This window comes from Panicum hallii, chromosome 7 (assembly GCF_002211085.1).
Source record: "Panicum hallii strain FIL2 chromosome 7, PHallii_v3.1, whole genome shotgun sequence".
In the NCBI taxonomy this organism is placed as follows: Eukaryota; Viridiplantae; Streptophyta; class Magnoliopsida; order Poales; family Poaceae; genus Panicum; species Panicum hallii.
This window is the reverse complement of record NC_038048.1, coordinates 41,216,849-41,236,359: the sequence shown is the minus strand read 5'-3', so window position 1 is coordinate 41,236,359 and position 19,511 is coordinate 41,216,849. Positions and strand designations below refer to the sequence as shown.

The 19,511-nt window shown below is 50.8% G+C and overlaps 3 protein-coding genes and 1 non-coding gene across 4 annotated transcripts; 1 reads left to right on the top strand and 3 right to left on the bottom strand.

The window, feature by feature from the left end:
- Positions 1–341: 341 nt before the first annotated feature.
- On the bottom strand, positions 342–1,716 carry LOC112901177 (zinc finger protein ZAT1-like). The gene has a single exon (XM_025970030.1). The coding sequence runs from the start codon at positions 1,637–1,639 to the stop codon at positions 722–724; it is 918 nt and encodes a 305-aa protein (XP_025825815.1). The 5' UTR covers positions 1,640–1,716; the 3' UTR covers positions 342–721.
- Positions 1,717–5,185: 3,469 nt separating this feature from the next.
- TRNAE-CUC lies at positions 5,186–5,258 on the top strand. Its single transcript has one exon. It is a non-coding gene; the product is annotated as a tRNA-Glu (tRNA).
- Positions 5,259–5,574: 316 nt separating this feature from the next.
- Positions 5,575–7,311, bottom strand: LOC112900796 (zinc finger protein ZAT4-like). The gene has a single exon (XM_025969594.1). It carries the CDS (start codon positions 7,309–7,311, stop codon positions 5,575–5,577), a length of 1,737 nt encoding a protein of 578 aa, XP_025825379.1.
- A 2,120-nt stretch (positions 7,312–9,431) lies between these two features.
- LOC112901163 (cyclin-P2-1-like) lies at positions 9,432–10,657 on the bottom strand. Its single transcript, XM_025970011.1, has one exon. It carries the CDS (start codon positions 10,423–10,425, stop codon positions 9,718–9,720), a length of 708 nt encoding a protein of 235 aa, XP_025825796.1. The 5' UTR covers positions 10,426–10,657; the 3' UTR covers positions 9,432–9,717.
- Between the last annotated feature and the right edge of the window lie 8,854 nt (positions 10,658–19,511).

Sequence of the window (19,511 nt, the reverse complement as noted above, 5' to 3'; positions counted from 1 at the left end):
GAGGTGGCGGTGGTGGGGCGGCAGCCGGCAGCATCCAGCAGGCGGCGGCCGAAGCAAAAGGAGAGAAAGGAAGCGAGCGAGCAGTGTCTCTGCAGCCGCATGTGGATGTAACTACGAAGGCCAGGCCCGATCCTGCTGCATTGGTATCGCCATTCCGGTGCTGGTGTTTTCTGGCTACCGGCTAGCGACTGCGATCGCCTTGGTGGCTTGCCAATGCCAAGCTCCCCAAGCTACGGACAGTTGGAGCGAGCACAGCTGGAGACTGCAACAGAAAGCAACACTTCAGCTGGAGTGGTTTTTTTTTTCTTTCTCTCTCTCTCATCTTCTTTTCCCTAGCTCCTTTTCGGGATATTTTCCCTGCTTGATTCCAGATGAGAATTCAAGAACTAGCTAGCTTGGCTCTGTTTAGCTGCCCTAGTCGCTGCTCTGCGCCATGGCTTGAAACGAACAAAAAGACAGAACGAAACGGAGGTCTACAGCGATATTGTAGCTGATTGAATCAATGCGATTGCGAACAAATACTAGGAGAAAAGAACTACCCGACCCAAGCAAAGATGTCGCCAATCCTGTTTTTTATCGGTTTCTTTACCTTTCTTGCTGCTTTGTTAAGCAGCAACTCTTTCTTCCTTACCCTTCTGATCCTTGGCTCGAATCGTCTCCGTTGGAATCAACCGAAAGGCGAGCGGGACAAAGCAGCCGGCTTGCTTGCTCTGCTTTGCTTTCAGGAACCCGCTGGCTTCGACGAGAGGAAGGGATCTGACACGGCGGAGTGCTCCACGTCGTCGAAGGGCGCGGGGAGGTTCAGATCAATGAAGCCCAGGCTCTTCATCGCGATCGAGGGGTCGGCGGCGGCGGCCGAGCAGAGGTGGGACCGCTTGTGGCCGCCCAGAGCTTGCCCGGACGGGAACACGCGGAAGCAGTAGGGGCACTCGTGCGGCTGCGCCTTCGACGGGTCCTCCTCCCCGCCGTCGTCGCATTCCAGCAATGGCTGCAGCGGGGCGGGAGGCGGAGGGGTGCTGAGCGGGGGCGCGCAGCAGCCGCCCCTGCCGCCGCGCACGTTGCTGGCGCGGTGCCCCCCCAGGGCCTGGTACGATCGGAACACCTTCTTGCACGCGGGGCACTCGTACCGCGTCCGCTTCTGCGCCGCGGCAGCCGGGCGGGCGCCGCCCTCGTCGTCGGAGTCGGCGCGGTAGGCGGAGTAGTACGCCGGCGGCGGCGGCGCGGGCCAGGAGTCGCGGGAGAGCATCATCAGGGACAGCGCGACGTCCTCCACCGGGGTGTCCCCGTCGGAGACCGAGCTCACCGGCTCGGCGTCCCCCGATCCGCCGGGCGAGCGCTTGGCGTCGGGCGAGTAGTAGTCCGTCGTCTCGCTCTCGCGATCCGAGAAGTCGGACGCGGCGAGGCGGGCGCGGCGCTTGGGCTTCTCCCGCAGCACGTGCCCCTGGATGGGGCCGGGCTTCTTGGCGTCGGTGTCGTCGTCGAAACCGCCGCCGCCGCCGACCGCGAGGGAGGTCGAGGCCGACGACGCCGAGGAGATCTGCGACTTGGCGGCGGCGATGGAGTGGGCGCGCATGTGCCCGGCGAGGGCGCGGGGGCTGGCGAAGCGGCGGGAGCAGAGCTTGCATGTGTTCTTGGCCATGGCGAGAGCTTGGGAGAGCGAGCTTGATGAGAGAGAGAGAGAGAGAGCTCAGGGGAGAGCTAAAAATACGAGCGAGCTTTTGGAGGCGAGAGAGAGAGAGAGAGCGAGCGCTGCCCCCCTGCCTCCGTGGGGGAGTTAGAATATAGCGGAACTGCCAAGTTTCCCCCACATTTATTCCCTTTTTCTTTTCCTCTCCAATATTTTTTCTGTTTTGTGGGTGGCTCCTCGTATCCTTGATTATTGCATTCCCACAGGAGAACAATATTTTTGGCGCACCCGAAAACATTAATCTTAAGAGATACTGCTATGGAGACGGGATTTACAGTGAGCACATCCAGGAAATTCTTCTCAAGATAATTATGCTCTGAAGATGTAGTGGGAACTGACCCAGAAAAGATGTCTAAAGCAAGACTATAACTGCCGATTAAATTGTATGAATTAATTGTTGCTCGTATGGAGGACACGAAATTCAGTATGTATCCATGGCGCAGTGGTCAGTTTTGGCCACCAATTAAGTACTCAGTATTCCCAGCCATGTACAGGTGGTCTCGTACATACACGCCGCCTCATGAACGGAACAGCTAGAGCGTGTGAAGAATATGAGTCTCCTACACTGTCAATGCAAGAATTATGAGCATTAGTGCAGCGCCAGCCTTTGATCTTGGGAGGTGCCTCCACTCCATGCCATGGCTGTCAAATCCCCTTAATCTGGAGTGGCTTAATATAGGCCTAGGGGTTTTCCATGTTAAGCCACCACCCCACTCGGATCACGACTGGGAGGTGCGGTTGGCCGGTTGCTCGCCCCCTCGTCTGCTTGACTTGCTCCAACCCTCCCTGCTGGCGCGCCGCCGTGCGTGCGGCGAGCTGAGCGAGAGACTGATGAGGGAGCCGGAGGAGGGTGCCGAGCAGGGGATGGATGGGGACAAGGAGTAGGTGCCAACAGGGCGCTGGGAGAGGAAGACTCCCGGGACGAAAACAAGGGAAGCATGCATGGCACGGTGGTGGCCACGGCGGTGGAGCGTAGCTCGGGCGATTACGGTTAGGATTAGTAGAACGCGTCAAATTCAATCGGATTTGATGGGATGGGATCGGATGCAACAGAGATGGCTGGAGGTCCTCTGTTTCGACGCCTTTCCGATTAGTTTATGATCCCGGCGGTTGCGAGATTGCGGGGATCAGAGATCACGGTCGTTTTTTGGCAACTATTGATTAGTCGCTCGATCATCAGTACAGCTTACTCAGGAAGAAAGGCAGGCAGGAACGGGAAGGCATGCCATTACTCCTTCCCGGTGATTTCTCCACCCCGGCCGAAATTACTCCCCGCTTTGCTCGCACCGATTTCCATCCGTTTTTACCACACAAGCAAAGGAAGGCACGGTGCTGTAAAATCCTTCTCTGAAAAACTACCAGGACTTCCTGAGACCGGGATGCGAGGGGTACAGGGTGCTAGGGTAGCCGCCAAGCGAGCAAGGCGTGCCTGCGCGACGTGGAAGGGAAGCGCTTTTGGTGCGCCTGCGAGGGAGGGCCCCTTTTCCAACCCCAAACCCAACCCAACCAACCGCTTTGGAGATTTTCCTGGCAGTAGGTGCGCGCCGGTTCGCATGATTACCCCACTAAACACCTACTCCAAAGTTAACCCGTCAAGCGTCGCGGGAGCATCAGCAGCCGTCAGTGTGCTATAGCATCCTCGTCGAGTCATCATGTTCGTGCTACCACTACCAGCACGGGCAGGTTCCGAAGACAAAAAAGCCGCTGCCAATCGACGGCTCGTGACACGGGGATGGGGGCTGCCTCCTCTGCTGCGTACGACTAAAGGAACGGAGTATTAATTCGGCACGCAGGCAGCTCAAAGAAAAAAAAAAAACAGGCTCGCTTCGTACGCTTCGAAGTCGCCGTGGACGGGGGAGGCGGGCTTGACGGGCTTGGGTTTGGCCTGCGAGTGCGAGAGGCCGCCTGGCTTGGGCAAGCGATGATGTCATTCACAGGCCCAGCCAGGAGCGGGACTTTGTGGGCTGTCCTTTCACCCCCTGTCATTTTCCTGATGCCTCCTCCCTCTTCTTCTCCGGATGCCCGTCTCTCGAGTTTTTTTTTTGGGTTTATGGTTACGACCACTGTTCGCATATACTTTAACTTCGAATGCATTCTGATCTCTCACTTAAAAAAAAAGAATGCATTCTGATCTCTGGATGTAAAGCCCTCTTCTTATTTTTTTTCTGACGTTTGACTAGACGAGAACGGCGATCGCCCACCTTACCCCGGGAGTACATACTACTTCTCCACTGTGACTTTCCTGACGATTAACCCACCAAACCCCACCCAAATTACCCGCAAAAAAAAAACCACCCAAAATAAATCACCGCTAGCCCGTTAGCCAAACACTGCCTACGCGTTGCTTGGTTCAACGCATGCGAGTTCTCTGCCGAGAATGGAGCTCGCCGTCAGGTTGCGGGCCGCGGAATCGAGGGTGGCTCTGAGCTCGTGTATCGTGGGCCGAATGACAAGCGGAGCACGGCCCAGCCTGTGATCCTTCCTGGGCTCTATCCAGCACAACGTTTGTACCCCAGAAATCCTATATATCTTGCGGAAGGTGGAAACGCTTCCACTTCAACATTTGTGCGACTGAGTAAAGTGAACGGTAGGGATTTTTCCTCCGTCTCTCTCTCTCTCGTCTCGTGCGCTGGGAGAGATGTGGCTGTTGGGGAATGTGCTGGTGCGTGGGCCTTGTGCGATGGTGGGAAGTGGGGCCTGATGAAACACACGTGTAGCAGGCTATTTGCTGGCCTACGGGAGGTTTTGATTTCAAACTTTAAACTTGTTTTCCTCGCTATCAACATTTGAGTTATAGTATTTCAATATGGCTATGTAAAATATTGAACTAGTTTATTAGAAACGTTGAATTTGTTTCAAGCGATGTTGAATATGACTTATTCAAAAAATAATGTTGAATGTCACTGCTGCCAGTGTAATCAACATGGTTTGGAAGCCGCGAGAGCCGAAAAAAGAACAATAAAAATTATGTACCATGCCTACATGGTGATAGGCTCATAGTTTGTTTTTATTAGCCACGGCTCACGGCCGTCCTCGTGGCGTGGCTCTACGCTCTGCTGGGTTCATTTACTGTCCTGCTATCCTAAACTGTTTTGCTCAAGGCAAAAAAAAAACTGTTTTGCTCAAGCAAACGGCATATCGCGAACGAAAAACCAAGTAGTACTCCAGGTTGCCTATGATTTGTGGGCCGTTTTGGGCCTGTTACATATGTATATGTTGGGCTGCTGCCGGATCAAATATACATCACCTTACTGCCTTCCGGAAGACAAATAGGGAGCCCCTTTGTGACCACAGCAGCGACCAGCTTCCTGGCTGACGCGGGATTATCTCTCAATTAGTTAGTAGTACCCATATGATGATTACTGTAGAAATCTTCGGTTAAGGTGGCCAGTGTACCGATCGCTGAATGTTCAGAAGTAACGGGCTGGAGCTGTCTGGTCGCTCCGACCATTTTATGTGAAACGAGAATTAGAAAACTGCAGTTGGTAACATCTAAGATCCGTTGTAGTCTAGCTGGTTAGGATACTCGGCTCTCACCCGAGAGACCCGGGTTCGAGTCCCGGCAACGGAATTTTTTTTCCTTGCATGTTTCTTTGTTTCCATAGATGTTGCTTTTAGAAATTTCGGAAGGCAAAACTTTCGTTGTAAAAAAGCAAACTATCTTCCATATTGTTCCTTTTGACTTGTCTTTCATAGAAGCACAGTTAGTCTTGACACATCATGTCCATGCAACGATGTAAGTTTACCGATTCAGGAAAGAAAAATAAGAACAAATCACTTACATGATAAGAGCAATATACTCACAAATTACACATGCATGCTCTGAGCTAGAGTTAGTAGTTAATAAGTAGAATAGTATATATATACGGTACTAGTAGGTTAACAGGTTAATTAATAGCTGACTCCCGGCTCTTGTCATCCCCTCCGGCCGATGAGGAGCCAATGCCAACCTGAAGCCATGGCCCCGTGGGCTCCCCGTCCATGCTCACCACATCCTTGAGATCGCTGAGCTTAGCTCTCTTGGCTGTGGTGCTGTCCGCCTCGTCGTCCTCCGCGACCTTGTCGGCGCCGTGGTGGCTGCTTGTCGCTGTAGTCTTTTTTCGGTGGCTTCCAGTACTAGGTACCGCGACGGCCAGTGGCTGTAAATGTACCGGTGCTAGAGGTTCAAGATGGAAAGAGCTGCTTCCGGCCTCGGGTCGCGCCACGGAAGCTGCTAGTGCTGCTGGGTTCGCTGCGATGGTGAGGTCGAGCGCCGGCTCCGGCGCGTCCACCATTTGTCGGAGGGTAAGCTGGTGCCTGACTACACCGATGATGTCTTCAGTTAGAGGTGGGATCATGTTAGCCACCGAGTTGCAGGGGTCCGCCGTGCTCGAGGTCAGCCAGTGGCATCGCTTGTGACCTCCGAGTGCCTGCCCGGAGGTGAACAAGCGGTGGCACACAGAGCACTCGTGCATCTTGGAGTTCTTCTTACATGGTGCTGCGACGGTGAGCGCAGCGACCGGTGAGTTGTGTCCAACGGGCGCGAGCGACATTGATAGTGATGCTGCTACCTCACTTGTCCTTGCCTTGGTGTCAAGATCACTAGTAGCAGCATAAATACTTGTCTTAGCCTCCGTGTTCACGCCTGTATTGACTTCATCCACGATCGCACCCTTGCCGGTGATATTGTTGGAATCACCTAGGGCTGAGTGGCGTGTTGGCTCACTGGCATTGCTTTCGAACTTGGCCGCGAAACAACCTTTTACTTTCTTATGGCTGGCTCGGTGCCCGCCGAGAGCTTGGTGCGAGGTGAACACCTTCTTGCAGGCCTTGCACTCGAATACGTTGCGTGATGAGGGCGTGATGTATTGTGGCGGCGGCGCCACTGCTGAGGGCAATGCCACAATCGGCTCCGGTGGTGGGACGAAAAAGGAGATCGGCTGCAATTGCAATGCCGGTCCTGATCCGTCACCTTCCTTAGCAGTCGATGCGCGCCGCTCCTGCTTGTCGGTGTGGACAACTGTTGTCTGGCCAACGTTCGATGAGGAGAGCATGACAAGGCAATTGGCAAGGTCCTCCTCCTCTCCTGACGTTTCCTGTCGAGACGACGCCATGGATGAATGGTCCTCTCCCCCGATCATCAGCTTGACGCGGCGCGAACGCTTCCCTTTTGACCACGCGGCCGCCACCGCCGGATCCTCCTCGCCATCGGCGTCGGACGGGGGCGACGACGAGCGCAGCGAGCCGGACCCACCCCCCACCTCGTCCGCCTCGTCCTCGGAGTTGCACTTGCCATGCTGAAGAAAAAGCTCCCACGACGTGAATTCCTTCCCGCAGTTCTTGCACACCTGGCAGCTCCTGATCAGCCGGTTCGGGTTCGCCCGGAGCGCGTACGCGTGCGTCGCCGACGACGATGTCCCCACCGCGTCCCACTGATCATCCGAGCCGCGGCACCGCGCGGCGGACGCCTCGTCGCCGAGCGAGTCGTCGTCGGCGCCGAACCCGTCGACGTCGCTGGCGCCGTGGGCTCGCATGTGCCCGCCGAGCGCGCTGCCGCACGTGAACCCCTTGTTGCATACCCGGCAGAAGTGCTTGAACTCCGGTGGCTGCCCCGGCAGCCGCGGCGGTGACGGGGACGGCGGCATCTGGTGATGGCAACCTTGTGGTGAGGGAGAAGAATCAATCGATAGATAATGTGCTGTGCAGAACTGCGCATGCATGCACGTACCAGGGACAGGGAGGAGGATTCACACATGGCCGCGCGATCCGACAGATTCGCTGGTCGCGAGCTGTGGCCGGCAAACGCCTCTCGTGGTCACAGTTGCAGCAAGCCTTTTCAACTGCTTAATCGGAGTGTTTGCCATTTATATATATAAGCTCTTTTGGCAGCGTTGTGACTCTTCCGCTGGTTAAGCTAGTGACACGTGGCAAGGAAACCAGGGGTGGTTACGTCCCCCAGCAGTCTTGGACACACCTGTCAGCCTAACAATCGTGAAGTACTTGGTGAAAAAGAATTCTTCCGCAGTAATCGGAAAAAGAAATATCCAAAATCACTGGTCCTTGAGAAGGTCCAGCTGCGGTTAACCACAAGTTATTTAAGCTAGCGTACGCTCCTAGCCCTCCTACACTTGCCTTCTTTAGCTATTCATCTTCCTTTTCTCAAGGATGGTACGATCCTACCAAATAGTATGACACGGATTGGTCCGACTTAGTTTGTCATACTTCATCCGTCGTACAATCCTAATATTTTTATTTTTCAGACGTATTAGTGGTTGCATGAAATGACCACCGTACCATGCAATTGACCAGACTTTCTAAAATTATGGGTATGACTTAATTTTTGGCATGCGGATTAAATTTGACCATTTAATTAGGCAGTAATTGTTGCCGGATTCCTAAAATTGCATTCTTTTGTGAATTTTTTCCCCAAATGTTAGGATTGTATTTTTTTTATTGGACGGTGGGAATAGCTCACTCCGAGATCCACATAAGAATTGGAAATCGCTGGATAAAGTAAATGGCCATAAACCTTATGTTTAGTTCCAAACTAAGAATAACATGACCCAACAAGATGCCATTAATTTGCTCATAGCTCATCCAATATTTCTATAGTTGACAATTATTAACTCTGAAAATCTTAAGTAGAGATCTACGAAGCAGGCCTTTAATTAATTTCATATAGAGTTCAATGGTTGGCAGAGCTCGTCCTAATGGTGCGGCATACTTCTTCCTCGTGCAGCGCCGCCGCTCGCCGTTGTCCTCGCCGTGATAGATTAGGATTTGGGGCTTCGGGATCAGATTTTCACGATGGGAAGGTTGCATATATAAGGACGTGGCCATAGAGAGAGAGAGCGCCTTGGGATTCCAACGGTGGCAGTGTGTGGGCGGGGCACCGGCAGCCGTGAGTGGCGGGAGACATCTGGTGGGCAGTGCAGGAGACGGGCGTTTTGATAAGATCCTCAGCAAAGTCGGGTTAGGGTGGCGATGGCCGGTGATGGTGAATCTGGTAGCAGGAGCCGCTGAAGACGGTGCAGGAGGGTGGTGCGGGATAAGTAGAGGAAAGATGGTGCAAGCTCATTGGCTGGACGAATGGCGGGCGCGGTGGGTGGTGCCGGAGACGAAGAAGAAAGAAAAGGATGTGCTTGCATCGTGGGTCTCGCGGAGGAAGAAGCGCTGTCCTAGCCTGTTTCGTTATTGGGCCGTGAGATGATTCGGGTGATGTAATTTTTATTTATCGCACAAGTAACGTATAACTGCATCCTATTACCCTCACTATATCTGTAGTGAAGCTCTTCTTCTTAATATAAAGAAGTGCAGCTTTTCTGCGTTTTCGAGAGAAAAAAAATCTGTAGTGAAGTTCTCTGCTCTGATCGTGCGAGCGAATGGAGGCGCGTCCTTTTTTCCCGTATCCCGGTGGGGGCGGGGCAGCTGGGTTGCTGCAGCCCGCGGGATGTGCCCTACCTGTGCCGTGCCCACCGACTTTATGATCTGCAAAGTTAGCTGACGGCGATGTCGCACCGACAACACGATCGCAACAGGCAAATATACTACAATTTCCCTGCTCTTTTCCGCGTCCGATTGAATCATTCGGTTGCCAATTCGGCCATTGAGCCGTGCCCCGTGACCGTGAGTTGCGGTAAAGCAGTGGCCATGGCGAAGTTAGTGCCGGTCCCTGCTGTTGTTAATCTGATTTAGCGATTCCTTTCTGTCGAGCAGCCAGTCCCAATGGTTGTGCTAAAAGCAATTGGTGTTCTTCCAAGAAAGATTGAGAAGAAGTTATTTTACGTTTCCTCTTCGAATCCCCTTTTTCTTCGATCGAGGAGTACAATGCTTGCAAGCCTAACTCATGGGCAAGCCATGATTATGCTATGCACATCCTTGTGCCGTGGAGCCCTTTGGGCACCGACACCATCTCTACCAGCGTGCCTCCGGCGGCGCCTCGGCGATCAATCCGCGCAGCTCTTGCCCGGTCGCCAGCGACGGACCACGCTGGCATGCCCTGGCTTCGACTATTACAGTTACAGGCTTACAGCTTCCTGACGCTCTGGATTTTACAAAGCCGCCGCCGCCCGCCGGTGCTGCGCCTGCTGCGCCCGCGCCTCTCCGGCGCAGACGAGCGCCTTCTCGAGCCGCCGCTCCACCCGGTACCCGCCGCCGTGGCTCACCTCCCGCTCCAGGTGGCGGCAGTAGCTCTGGAACACGCTCGTGCACACGTTGAGCCGGAACTGCATCAGGAACAGGAAGTCCAGCTCCAGCGCGCTCAGCTCCGCCGCGGCCAGCCCGCCGACCGCCGCGAAGTAGGAGTTCTTGTAGTTGCGGTCCTCCACGAACTTGGACGCCACGAGGATGGCCGCGGTGAGCAGGCGCTGCGCGTTGGCGCGCACGACGCGGACGCCGGCGTCCCCGCGCCGGAGCCGGTCCAGGTACGCGTACGCCACCACGTACACCTGCGGCGAGACGTTCGCGTACCGGGAGAAGCGCTCCAGGAACGCGCGCAGGCTCATGTCCAGCTCCGTGCCGCTATCGAACGCCCGCACCCGCCGCAGCGTCGCCGCCGCCGCCGTCGCCTCGCCGCTGTCGCCTCCTGGTGCCGCCTCGCGGTCGCTCCCGGCAGCCAAGGCCCGCTCGTTGCGGGCGATGTGCCGCTCCAGGATGGACGCGAGCACCGTGATCACGACCTCCGGCGACAGCGCCGCCGCCGAGCCGTCGTCGCGGCACGGGAAGGCGAACGCGTCCGACGACAGCTCACTCGACGCCATTCCTTGGCTTCTCCGGTGGTGGTCACGAACACTCACGACTCACGGTCACGGGGTTCTGTGCTATCAACTGGCGAGCTGCGCTCCCGACCACACACGCCTACACCGCGCTGCGCTGCCACTGCAAGCTCGTGAGCCGTGGCTACTTATACACGGACGAGGCGTCGGCGAGTTGTGGGGGCGGGGAAGCTATAAACAATGGCGGGGCTGGACCCGGACGGGCGAAGTGGGCACGAGGAAGGAGCAAGGAAGCAAAGATACTCGTAAAAGAAACTCAGATGCATCGTCTGACAGGCTTGATCGATCGCCCCGGCTGGTAGCGCGGTTGGGGGGGATCCGTGATCGGCGAGGCTGGATTTATGACAAATCGCGACGGACAAAACAAGTACCGCCTGCAGATCATCCTGTCGGCGTGGCTGGCCGTACTGCCATTAACATTTCCCCTCCCGGCCCGCATGAGCGTACGTGCTACCTGCTCGCCTGGTACACGAACACGAGCACTCCCTGCCACCGTCATGACGCGTGGCCTGGCTGGTGAAGAACAGCTTCTTCCTTTTTAATCCCTCCCTTGCCGGCTTCAAGTGTTGTTTGTGATGGCAGTTAGCAGCAGAGGCGTCTTTTGTTCAGGGTGGTGGCGGCGTTCTAACCACCGGCGATCGCAGGAAAGGCTCCAGGTGCAGACACGTCGAAGATCGTTGGGGAGGTTGGAGATGACGTGGATGTTGTGTTTTGGGAGCAGAGGACAAGAGCATCGAGGAGTTGATATGGTGATTGCAGGGAGGACACAAAAATGGATCTGCTGAAGATGATGTTTGCATGTATGCAATAATAGCACCGCCTCCGGAAAATGATGCATTCGTTCAGTTGCAAGGTCAGATCGTGTGCTGAGCTTCCAGGCTTCCAGCATGTACAAACGACAAAAAAACTGTTGGGTTACTAAAACAATGTATGCATTGAAGTGAGAGAGGAGCACTAATTATCTGACAATTTTGACCTCTGTTTTTTAAATTCAATCCTAATCTTTAGAAAATTAGAAAAGTCGTCTTCCAGGCTTTAAGAAATGGCAGGTCAAGTAACAACTAACAAATCTCATGATATGAAAATGTAAACTCTGACATTCATAGGGCATGAGGCAGAGTGCAGCACTCAATATGTTAAAAACAACCGATTACCTGCAAGTATGCTTGGTCCAAGTACATTTTGTTTTTCTTGAGATGAAAGTATCTGCATGCAGATCAAGCTTACAGAAATAAAGCAGAGCATTGATTTCTGATAATAATAGATCAAAGCTGTCATATGCCCTACACTACAAGTTGATTGGCCAAATTGAACTTTATTGCCTGGCACTTTCTCTACTTGCTTTTGTATTATATTTTCCGTACATGGTATAATCAGCTAAATCTTTGTCAACATGGCACTAAAAATTTATAATTTATATTTGCTCCTAAATATGCCACGTCTGGCCAGTTGGATGGATGGGTCTGGATACAATCTAATCTCATAATGGGCTTAAGCAAGTAGTCTCATTTCTGGAGTGTACAAAAGTGCTTTCTTTTCCGTTGATAACTAAACACCGCGGTCACCTCAGCGTGTGTAAAGTTCTACTACTTTTTTTCAACAGAAATTATCACTAGTTTTATGTAAATTTTCGTGCCTGCGTATGGCCATGACCTGTTTGCATCCAGCATGGCGAATAAGTTAAATAAAAAAAATGCACTCCACAAGCCTGTTTTGTAGAAACCGCAGGCTCGTGGTTGCATGGTTCAGTTAATTTCAGATATAGTACTCCTTAACCTCAGATCAGGTGTCCTGGTGAGGCTACTTGCAGCTACAAAAACAGTGTGAAAAGGTTTGCCCTGGGGGGCTGAGTCTTTGGAGAACAGTGGATTTAATGTCTCAACCTGTTCAGCCAGTGTTTTTTTTCTTGAAAACTGGCCGGCAGATTTTCTGTCCGGCGTGTATTGATGGAGAAGAGTTTTATAAGCTAGTTTTTGATGAATAGTTAGTTGGGATCCTTCGGTTAAGACGTCAAAGCTCAGACCTGCAGGAGACAGGTTTGTTCTGTTAGGATGGCGCTTGCAGGAGAGGCCCTCTCTGCCGACAGGTTTGTTTGCTCTATTAGGACGGTTATTAGAGATATATTTTGTGTTAGGGAAAAGAGGGCAATAGCGTCGATGAGTTGACTCGGTGATGATTGCAGCCAAAATATAAAATTTGATCTGTTGATAATGTCTTTTCTTGAACAGAAATCTCTGTTGGTAATGATGAGTTGTTGTATGCACTAAAATTTGTCCCCAGAAAAGGCGTGGTTTAGTTAGTTGCAAATTCAATGAGTACTCTGTCTTAAAGAACTTGTGGTGATGGCAGCTAACCAACCAAAAATTTGATGGCAGGGAGAAGCTTGCACTGACAATCTGACAAATTCTGCCCATGCTATTTATATTTTAGACCAGCCTGAATATTCAGAAAAATTAGAAAATTAGGTGCTTGTAGCTTATAGAAATGACAATCCAGCTTTGATCATTTATGAACGTAAGTTCGACATGCGCATTGCACAATGCAGATGTCGAGCTGCCAAACATCGCGCACGTACGCTTGGTCCAAACACGTTTCTGTTTCTGAGGAGCCAAACGAAACATATCTGAAGGCAGGTTTCAGAGGAGCCAAGTCAACGGAAGTACCACTATCTTCTGAGGATCTGTTTCGTGGATCACAGAGGACAAGCGATTCTCCATGGTTTGACTGGGCCGTTGGATCGCAGAAATTAATCCTCCGGGTCAATAGCCTCAGCCTGCGCCATGGTTCCGTGCATTTCTTCCATCGTCATAAATCTCTTGTTTGCCGGCTTGAAATATTGTTTATGAGATGGCAGTTAGCAGAGATGTCCTTTGTTCAGACGTCGAATGGAAGCTCTGCAGGAGACAATGGTGCGAATGTCTCTGCTGACGATGTAGTGGCAATCTGCAGTGCAACGATGGCAGTCTGCATCCCTCTTGTCATCGCATTTGATCCTGATAAACGATGGCCGTTCAGACCGGAGCTCAAGCATTCAGGAACCGAAAGCTAGAAATTGCAATGTGACTCGAGCTTAAGCAACTGCAATCACGAGCCAATCCTGACGAAACGGTGAGCATTCAGAACGCAGTAAAAACGTTCAGTACCGATGGCTGGCAATTGCAATGTGTGTGAGGCTTGCGTTGAATCAGGAGAGGGGCTGTGCCGGAGGGGATGACGAAGAAGCTAGAAAGGCAGGTCGCCGCCGCACCGTACCAGAGGGACGCCAGCTCGCTGTTCCGGAGAGAAGCGACGGCGAGCCTGCCTGATAGCGTCCTCCTGGACGAACGGACCGTCCAGAACGAAATCCCGCGGTTGGAGACGGATAATGAGAAATGTATGGCGGGGAAGGGGGAGGGGGAGAGCTGGAGGAGAGCCCACTCAGCGCGAATCGCCGTCGCCATCGCCATCGCCGGAAGGGGAGGAGCGCGGTGTATTGGATCGCTGGCGTTGAAAGTTAGGGACTGTTTTCAAAATTATTAGGGGTCTTTATGAAAATTGTCGGATCGCGATTATTAAAGTGATCCAATTTAGGGGGCTATTATATAAATAAATGGATCGCAGTTATTATTCTCGATCTACGTTAGGAGTTTTTGTGTAAAATATGGGATCGCGATGCAGATCAGGGTGTTCAATGCAAACTTTGTTGTTACCCCAGCACGCACGGCGACTCTCCGGCTCCGGCAGGGGAGGAGGGGTTGGGGCGAGCGGGGCAGCGGGCAGCTTGCCGGGCGCCGGCCGTGTTACCTGACCAGTTACGAGACTCAGCGTGGCTCGCCGTAGGTCCAAGGTGGCAGAGCTCCAGGCGAACCCTCTGCTCCCTCACCGGCGACGTCCAGCTTTTGGCTTCAGTTGGAAGTGCCTCCTTCCGTCTCCTTCCTTCCCCAATCGCGTTCGCGTGCCTGAACTTGGATGCTTTCGCTTCAATCTGCTGGGCGAGACCCTACAGCCTGAATGCACTGCAATCTTGCCGAGTTTGCAGCTTCAGTTAAAACTTCAGAGACGGACAAGATTTAGTTGCTAACTAAATACGGCGCTGCATGAACACTGCATCCCGTTAGTACACCTGACTACCTGAGATTGGCGTAGTACACCTGCAGCTGAGATGGGTGAAGGTGAACTTCGCAGGTACTGTACCCCAGTATCGCTAGATTCAGACTCCGAAATCTGAATGGTGTGAGTTCGAATTGAATTTTTTATCTCACTAAGCTCCGTGCCCATACGTTGCTATGGGTTTAAAAAAGTTATAGTACAATATGCAAAGCATAGGCAAACGATGTTGATTTTACTATCTTAGCAACGTACTGTTTTACGGCACATTAAGATCTACAAACATCAATAAGGTATTAATAGTGTGAAAGCAAGTACGAAAGTAACACACAAAAATAGTTAATTGTTGATTCAAGAATGCATTTTTCTAACTAAACAGAGTTATGTTCAACTTACTATCCAAGTCCTACCAACTCTATTTTATATTTCTTGCCTGTACGATGCATCTAAAATATAGTTTCATCCTTTTACACTATCAATAAGTATTTTCCGATACGCATTCATGTTAGATCCATACATCTCAGCAAAAAAAAAAGGAAATAGACCTAGAAAAATAAAATTAAACATAAATATAACATCAGAGGAATGTTCCCTATTACATAACAAAATAATAATATAATATGCATAGGTATTACGTGATGTGTCAAACTTTAAAGTTAAGACATCAAGGCAAAATAAAGACCATATTCATCTATTGCATTGTACAGATAAACTAAAGGCTTGCAAGATCATGACATGGGAGGTGTGGGAACAGGAAAAAAAAGGTATGATTAATTTTTAGAATAAATCCATTATGAGAAGGATGAAGATGACTTCAGATGTCATGCCATAACTTCCATTCCCCCCTGTAGATTCTTATTAGCTACCAAATTTTATTTTGGGTGATGCTGACTTATTGTATATATATCTTGATCAATCAGCTATTTTGAAAACATGGACCACTACACCCGGTATTATTGATTGACCAATAACATGGGCAAAAAAAAAAACCCAGAAGCAACACTGAGAAGGTTCCAGAACCTAACTAGTGGTGGGAAGCAGAGGTGCAAATTAGTGACCTTTAGATGCACCTCCAACTCTTTTTAGTTCAAATATTTATATTAATTTTTTAAAATAAGATTCCATTTAAAAAAAGTAGTATAAATATTTAAACTAAGACGGTTGGAGGTGCACCTAATGATCACCGATTTGCACCCCCAGTGGGAATCACTTGTCTGCGTGCCAGCATTTCTCTCCTCCCCCTTTCCTCTAACGATGCAAATGGGCGGCGGCGTTGCATCAGGCCAGCAGCCGCTCCAATCCGATAAGTCGGGCCGGTAAGCTCCGGTGAGCCTTTGCCGACCAGTTCATTCCCGCACGGCGGGCTCCCTCCCATGAGCAGCTCTCGGGCGACGGCGCAGCACATCCTTTCAGCTTGCGAGGTCCTTCGACGTCGAGCTCTTCCATAGCTCGCGACTCGCGAGGGCCGGCGGCGTCATGCTAATTCCTGTCTTCCATAGCTCGCGAGCGCCGTTGGCGTCGGGCTCTTCCGCGGCTCGAGAGGGCTCCTCTAGACGGCACAGTGGCGGAGTCGCTGCCCCATCCTACTCCAACCCAGTGCTTGTCGGCGACCAAGCTCCACGCAGCTGTCTAGCTTCGGCATCCCCGTCTGACAAATTCCGTGTCATGGATTATCTGATACTCATTTGTTTTCTTTAGTGCAACTCTAGGGATTTCACCAGACCTGACCAGCAACGAGCATTGACCCTGTAGATCTCGTGCGGCTCGGTTCTCTTCTCCCTCGCCAACATACATCAGCAGCCGGAGCTCCCCCGGTATGGCAGCTTGTTGACTCCCTCGTGGTGGTCGCGAACTCGTGACCCTTAACCCACGAAGAATCAAGGCAAGGGGATCAAAACCGGCCGTCGAGGATGACGGAGCGACGCGCGGCGCGACTCATCTCACAGTCTCAGATCGCAACACTGAGAGGACCATGAAGTGCTGCCCGACAACAACTGGTAAGTGATGTGGTTCACGACGCGGCCACGCCCCGTCCGTCAGCCGGCGGCGTTGTCGAGTGGTCTGTGCAGCCGGTGGCAATGTTTAGGGTTGTGTGTTCATTTGGACGGAGGCAGATTGGAATGGGGACGTGGGAGGTGAGGGAGAAAAGAAACTGCGCCTAATGCGCATCGTCCATTCTATTTGCCGTCCAAAACGGACGGTTCTCGTTTGATACTTGCAGAACGACGATTCTCGGAGGGGCGGGGGCGCGACGTGGGGCGCGATAGTTACAGGCGCCGTTCCTGCACAAGAATCATCTCATCGGACGGCTCCTGCACTGCGCGGCAGAATGACGAAGGGGAAGGGTCAAGGTCGCACCAAAAAATTATCCCCAATTAGTTTTTTTAGAGTAGAGATTGCATGTAGAGTACAGCATTGACCTGTGAGGTTTCACATGGATGTTTTCTCTCTAAATGTCATATCTTTAAATCTCTGCTAGTCTGCTTCTGTGTTACCTGTGAAGGTTGCGGTGCATGTACAGCTGCTGCTGCTGTCTAACAATTGTCCCTGGTCAGTCGGTCCATTCCATGATGCGGTGCTTGATATTTCGGATTCCTAGAACCTTTGCTTGGTTGTTCTGATTGACATTTTTCTTCTCCTCGTCAGTTACTTACAAGTACTTTGTTAGTGTTATCAGCTACAATGATAAAAAAGATTACGTTCCATCTGCAGAAATTGTGTTTGTTTTGTCTATAAAATCATAGTGACAAGTCGTTCGGACAAGATTGAAGATTGAGTTTCAGAACAACAAGATCTCTTACACTAGAACCTTTGACCCAAGTAGCTTACTGGTAGCTCCTGGGCGGATTTCTGAGATCAATTTCAGTGGTCATTGTTGGAGCTTGGCGCTAGTAGCAATCCGGAGAGAGATCAAGCAGATAACTCTCTTCATGTATGATGCATGCCAAACGGATCCTTGGCTGGCCTTTAACCCCAAGGTAACCAAATATCTTATGTTTCTTGATGACTATGCAACAGATTCTTCTGCACATGGAGAAGTTGCAAAAGTATATTGTTGACTCTTGGTTCTTCACTCAACCTGAATTTTTAGAAAATTAGAAAGTCGCCTAATAGAAGAGTGAAATGGCAAGCCAAATCTGACTAAACGAAAATGTCCATTATGAAATGCACACACGACATGTACACCAACATGTTAAAGTCAGCTGATCACCCGTAATTGTGCATGGTTCAAATACATTTTTTTGGGCTTTGAGATACCTAGTCAAATCCTTCTGACGATGGGACTATCTGAATGCATATCAACTTTACAGAAAGAAAGCAGAGCTTGATTTCTGATGATAATATATTTAAGCTGGCATTGCCAAGTTGGACTTTCTGGATTGCCAACATCTCTCCAGTTGCGTTTGTATAATAGTACTCCTATTTGCCGTACATGATGTCACGACCCTATAATCTTTGTCAACATTTGCACTACAAAATCATGACGTCCGTCTACTTTATCCCAATGTGACACGCCTGGCCAGTTGGATGATCCGCCGCCTAGAAACGATTTCATAATGGGCTATACTACTAAGCAAGTTGTCTGTTGTTATTTTTTTTTTGTGAGAGCTAAAAATGTTTTCTTTCCATTGATCACTAAAAACTGCAGTCACCTGAAGAAAATGACTAAATTTTGTTGCTTGGGTATATATATGGTCATCACCTGTTTGCAGTCTGCTTCCAACATGGGAGGAGGAGGCGCCAAAGGCCTGTGAATGCTTTTGCAGAAATCAAATGGCGAGATTTGTCCATGGTCTCTCCTGCACACCCTGCCTTACAAGCTCTCGAAATCCAAATGGTGGCTGCTCGTGCAGAGAGGCAGCGGTGAGTTCTGAGGCGGAGAAGCTATAAACGACGACAGGGGAGCTGAGCAGGTGAGGTTCACACAAGGAATGAGCAAGGAAACAATGAAATTATCAGTACAAGAACTCTATGGTTAGCTCATTGTAGAGTGGATCTAGCGGCCATGGTTCGAATCGCCGTGTGCACAGATTTAAACATCTCATATGGCTGGGGTTTGAAATCCTGTTTTAATTACAAGAACTTCAGAATCTACCGGTAAGCCCCCTTGTTTGTGTCAATGACTGACAGGCCTGATCGATTCTGCCCTGAGGTCTATTTCTTCCCCAAGAAGTTTTGCCTCATGGTCCCTCAGATCCCTTTCGAGGCTCAGCCCAGCCCAGGGCCAGTTCTTTTAGTGCCATGCAACATGCCTAGCCAGCCCGTTTCCGGATCTCAAAAAAAGAAATCCATCGTTTCCATGTGATATGGCTCCAAGCTAGCTGCTGAATCACGGCCTGTGGTTCTGCTTGTGGGATGTCGACATCATGACAATGTACAAGTACCCCAGCGACATTTCCTATGCGCAGTGCGTGCTTCGTTTGACGCGAATCTTGAATCTAGCTAGCTAGCCGCGTTTCAGCGAGGGATCGATCGAGGCTGCACGCATGACGGCGGCATGGAAAGAGGCAGCACTAATCCTGCATGCTTCCATGGCGTTGACCCGTGATGAGATGAGATTATCACAGTTGTAAGTACGCGTAAGTACTGGTTGCATCAATGGCCGGCATATATGTGCTACATTGAATGACCATTCTCTAGTAGTAGTGAAACCAGCTACTCCTTCTGTCCTCAAAATGCAATTTTAATATTTTTAGACAGATTAGTGTTACTAGTAAATGACCATGCTGTCCTCAGTACTTGTCTTAGTCCCATTAATTTAGGTATGGAAGATGTTCAAATTTCATAGAGTTAGTTACAACATGCAAATAATTAAATCTAAAAATATATTTGAAAGGATAAGACATATAATTGTTTCTAGGATTGCACTCTTTATAAGATTTTTTTTAAATTCAGAATTGCACTTTTCATAAGACAGAGGGAGTATATTCTAACGGTAGCCAGCAGGAGTAGAGATCGAGCTCAAGTGAGGAAATTGCTTCATC

What these genes read in the sequence shown, in the direction of transcription:
- LOC112901177 (XM_025970030.1), bottom strand. Translation starts at nt 1,639, where the DNA reads ATGGCCAAGAACACATGCAAGCTCTGCTCCCGCCGCTTCGCCAGCCCC.
- LOC112900796 (XM_025969594.1), bottom strand. Translation starts at nt 7,311, where the DNA reads ATGCCGCCGTCCCCGTCACCGCCGCGGCTGCCGGGGCAGCCACCGGAG.
- LOC112901163 (XM_025970011.1), bottom strand. Translation starts at nt 10,425, where the DNA reads ATGGCGTCGAGTGAGCTGTCGTCGGACGCGTTCGCCTTCCCGTGCCGC.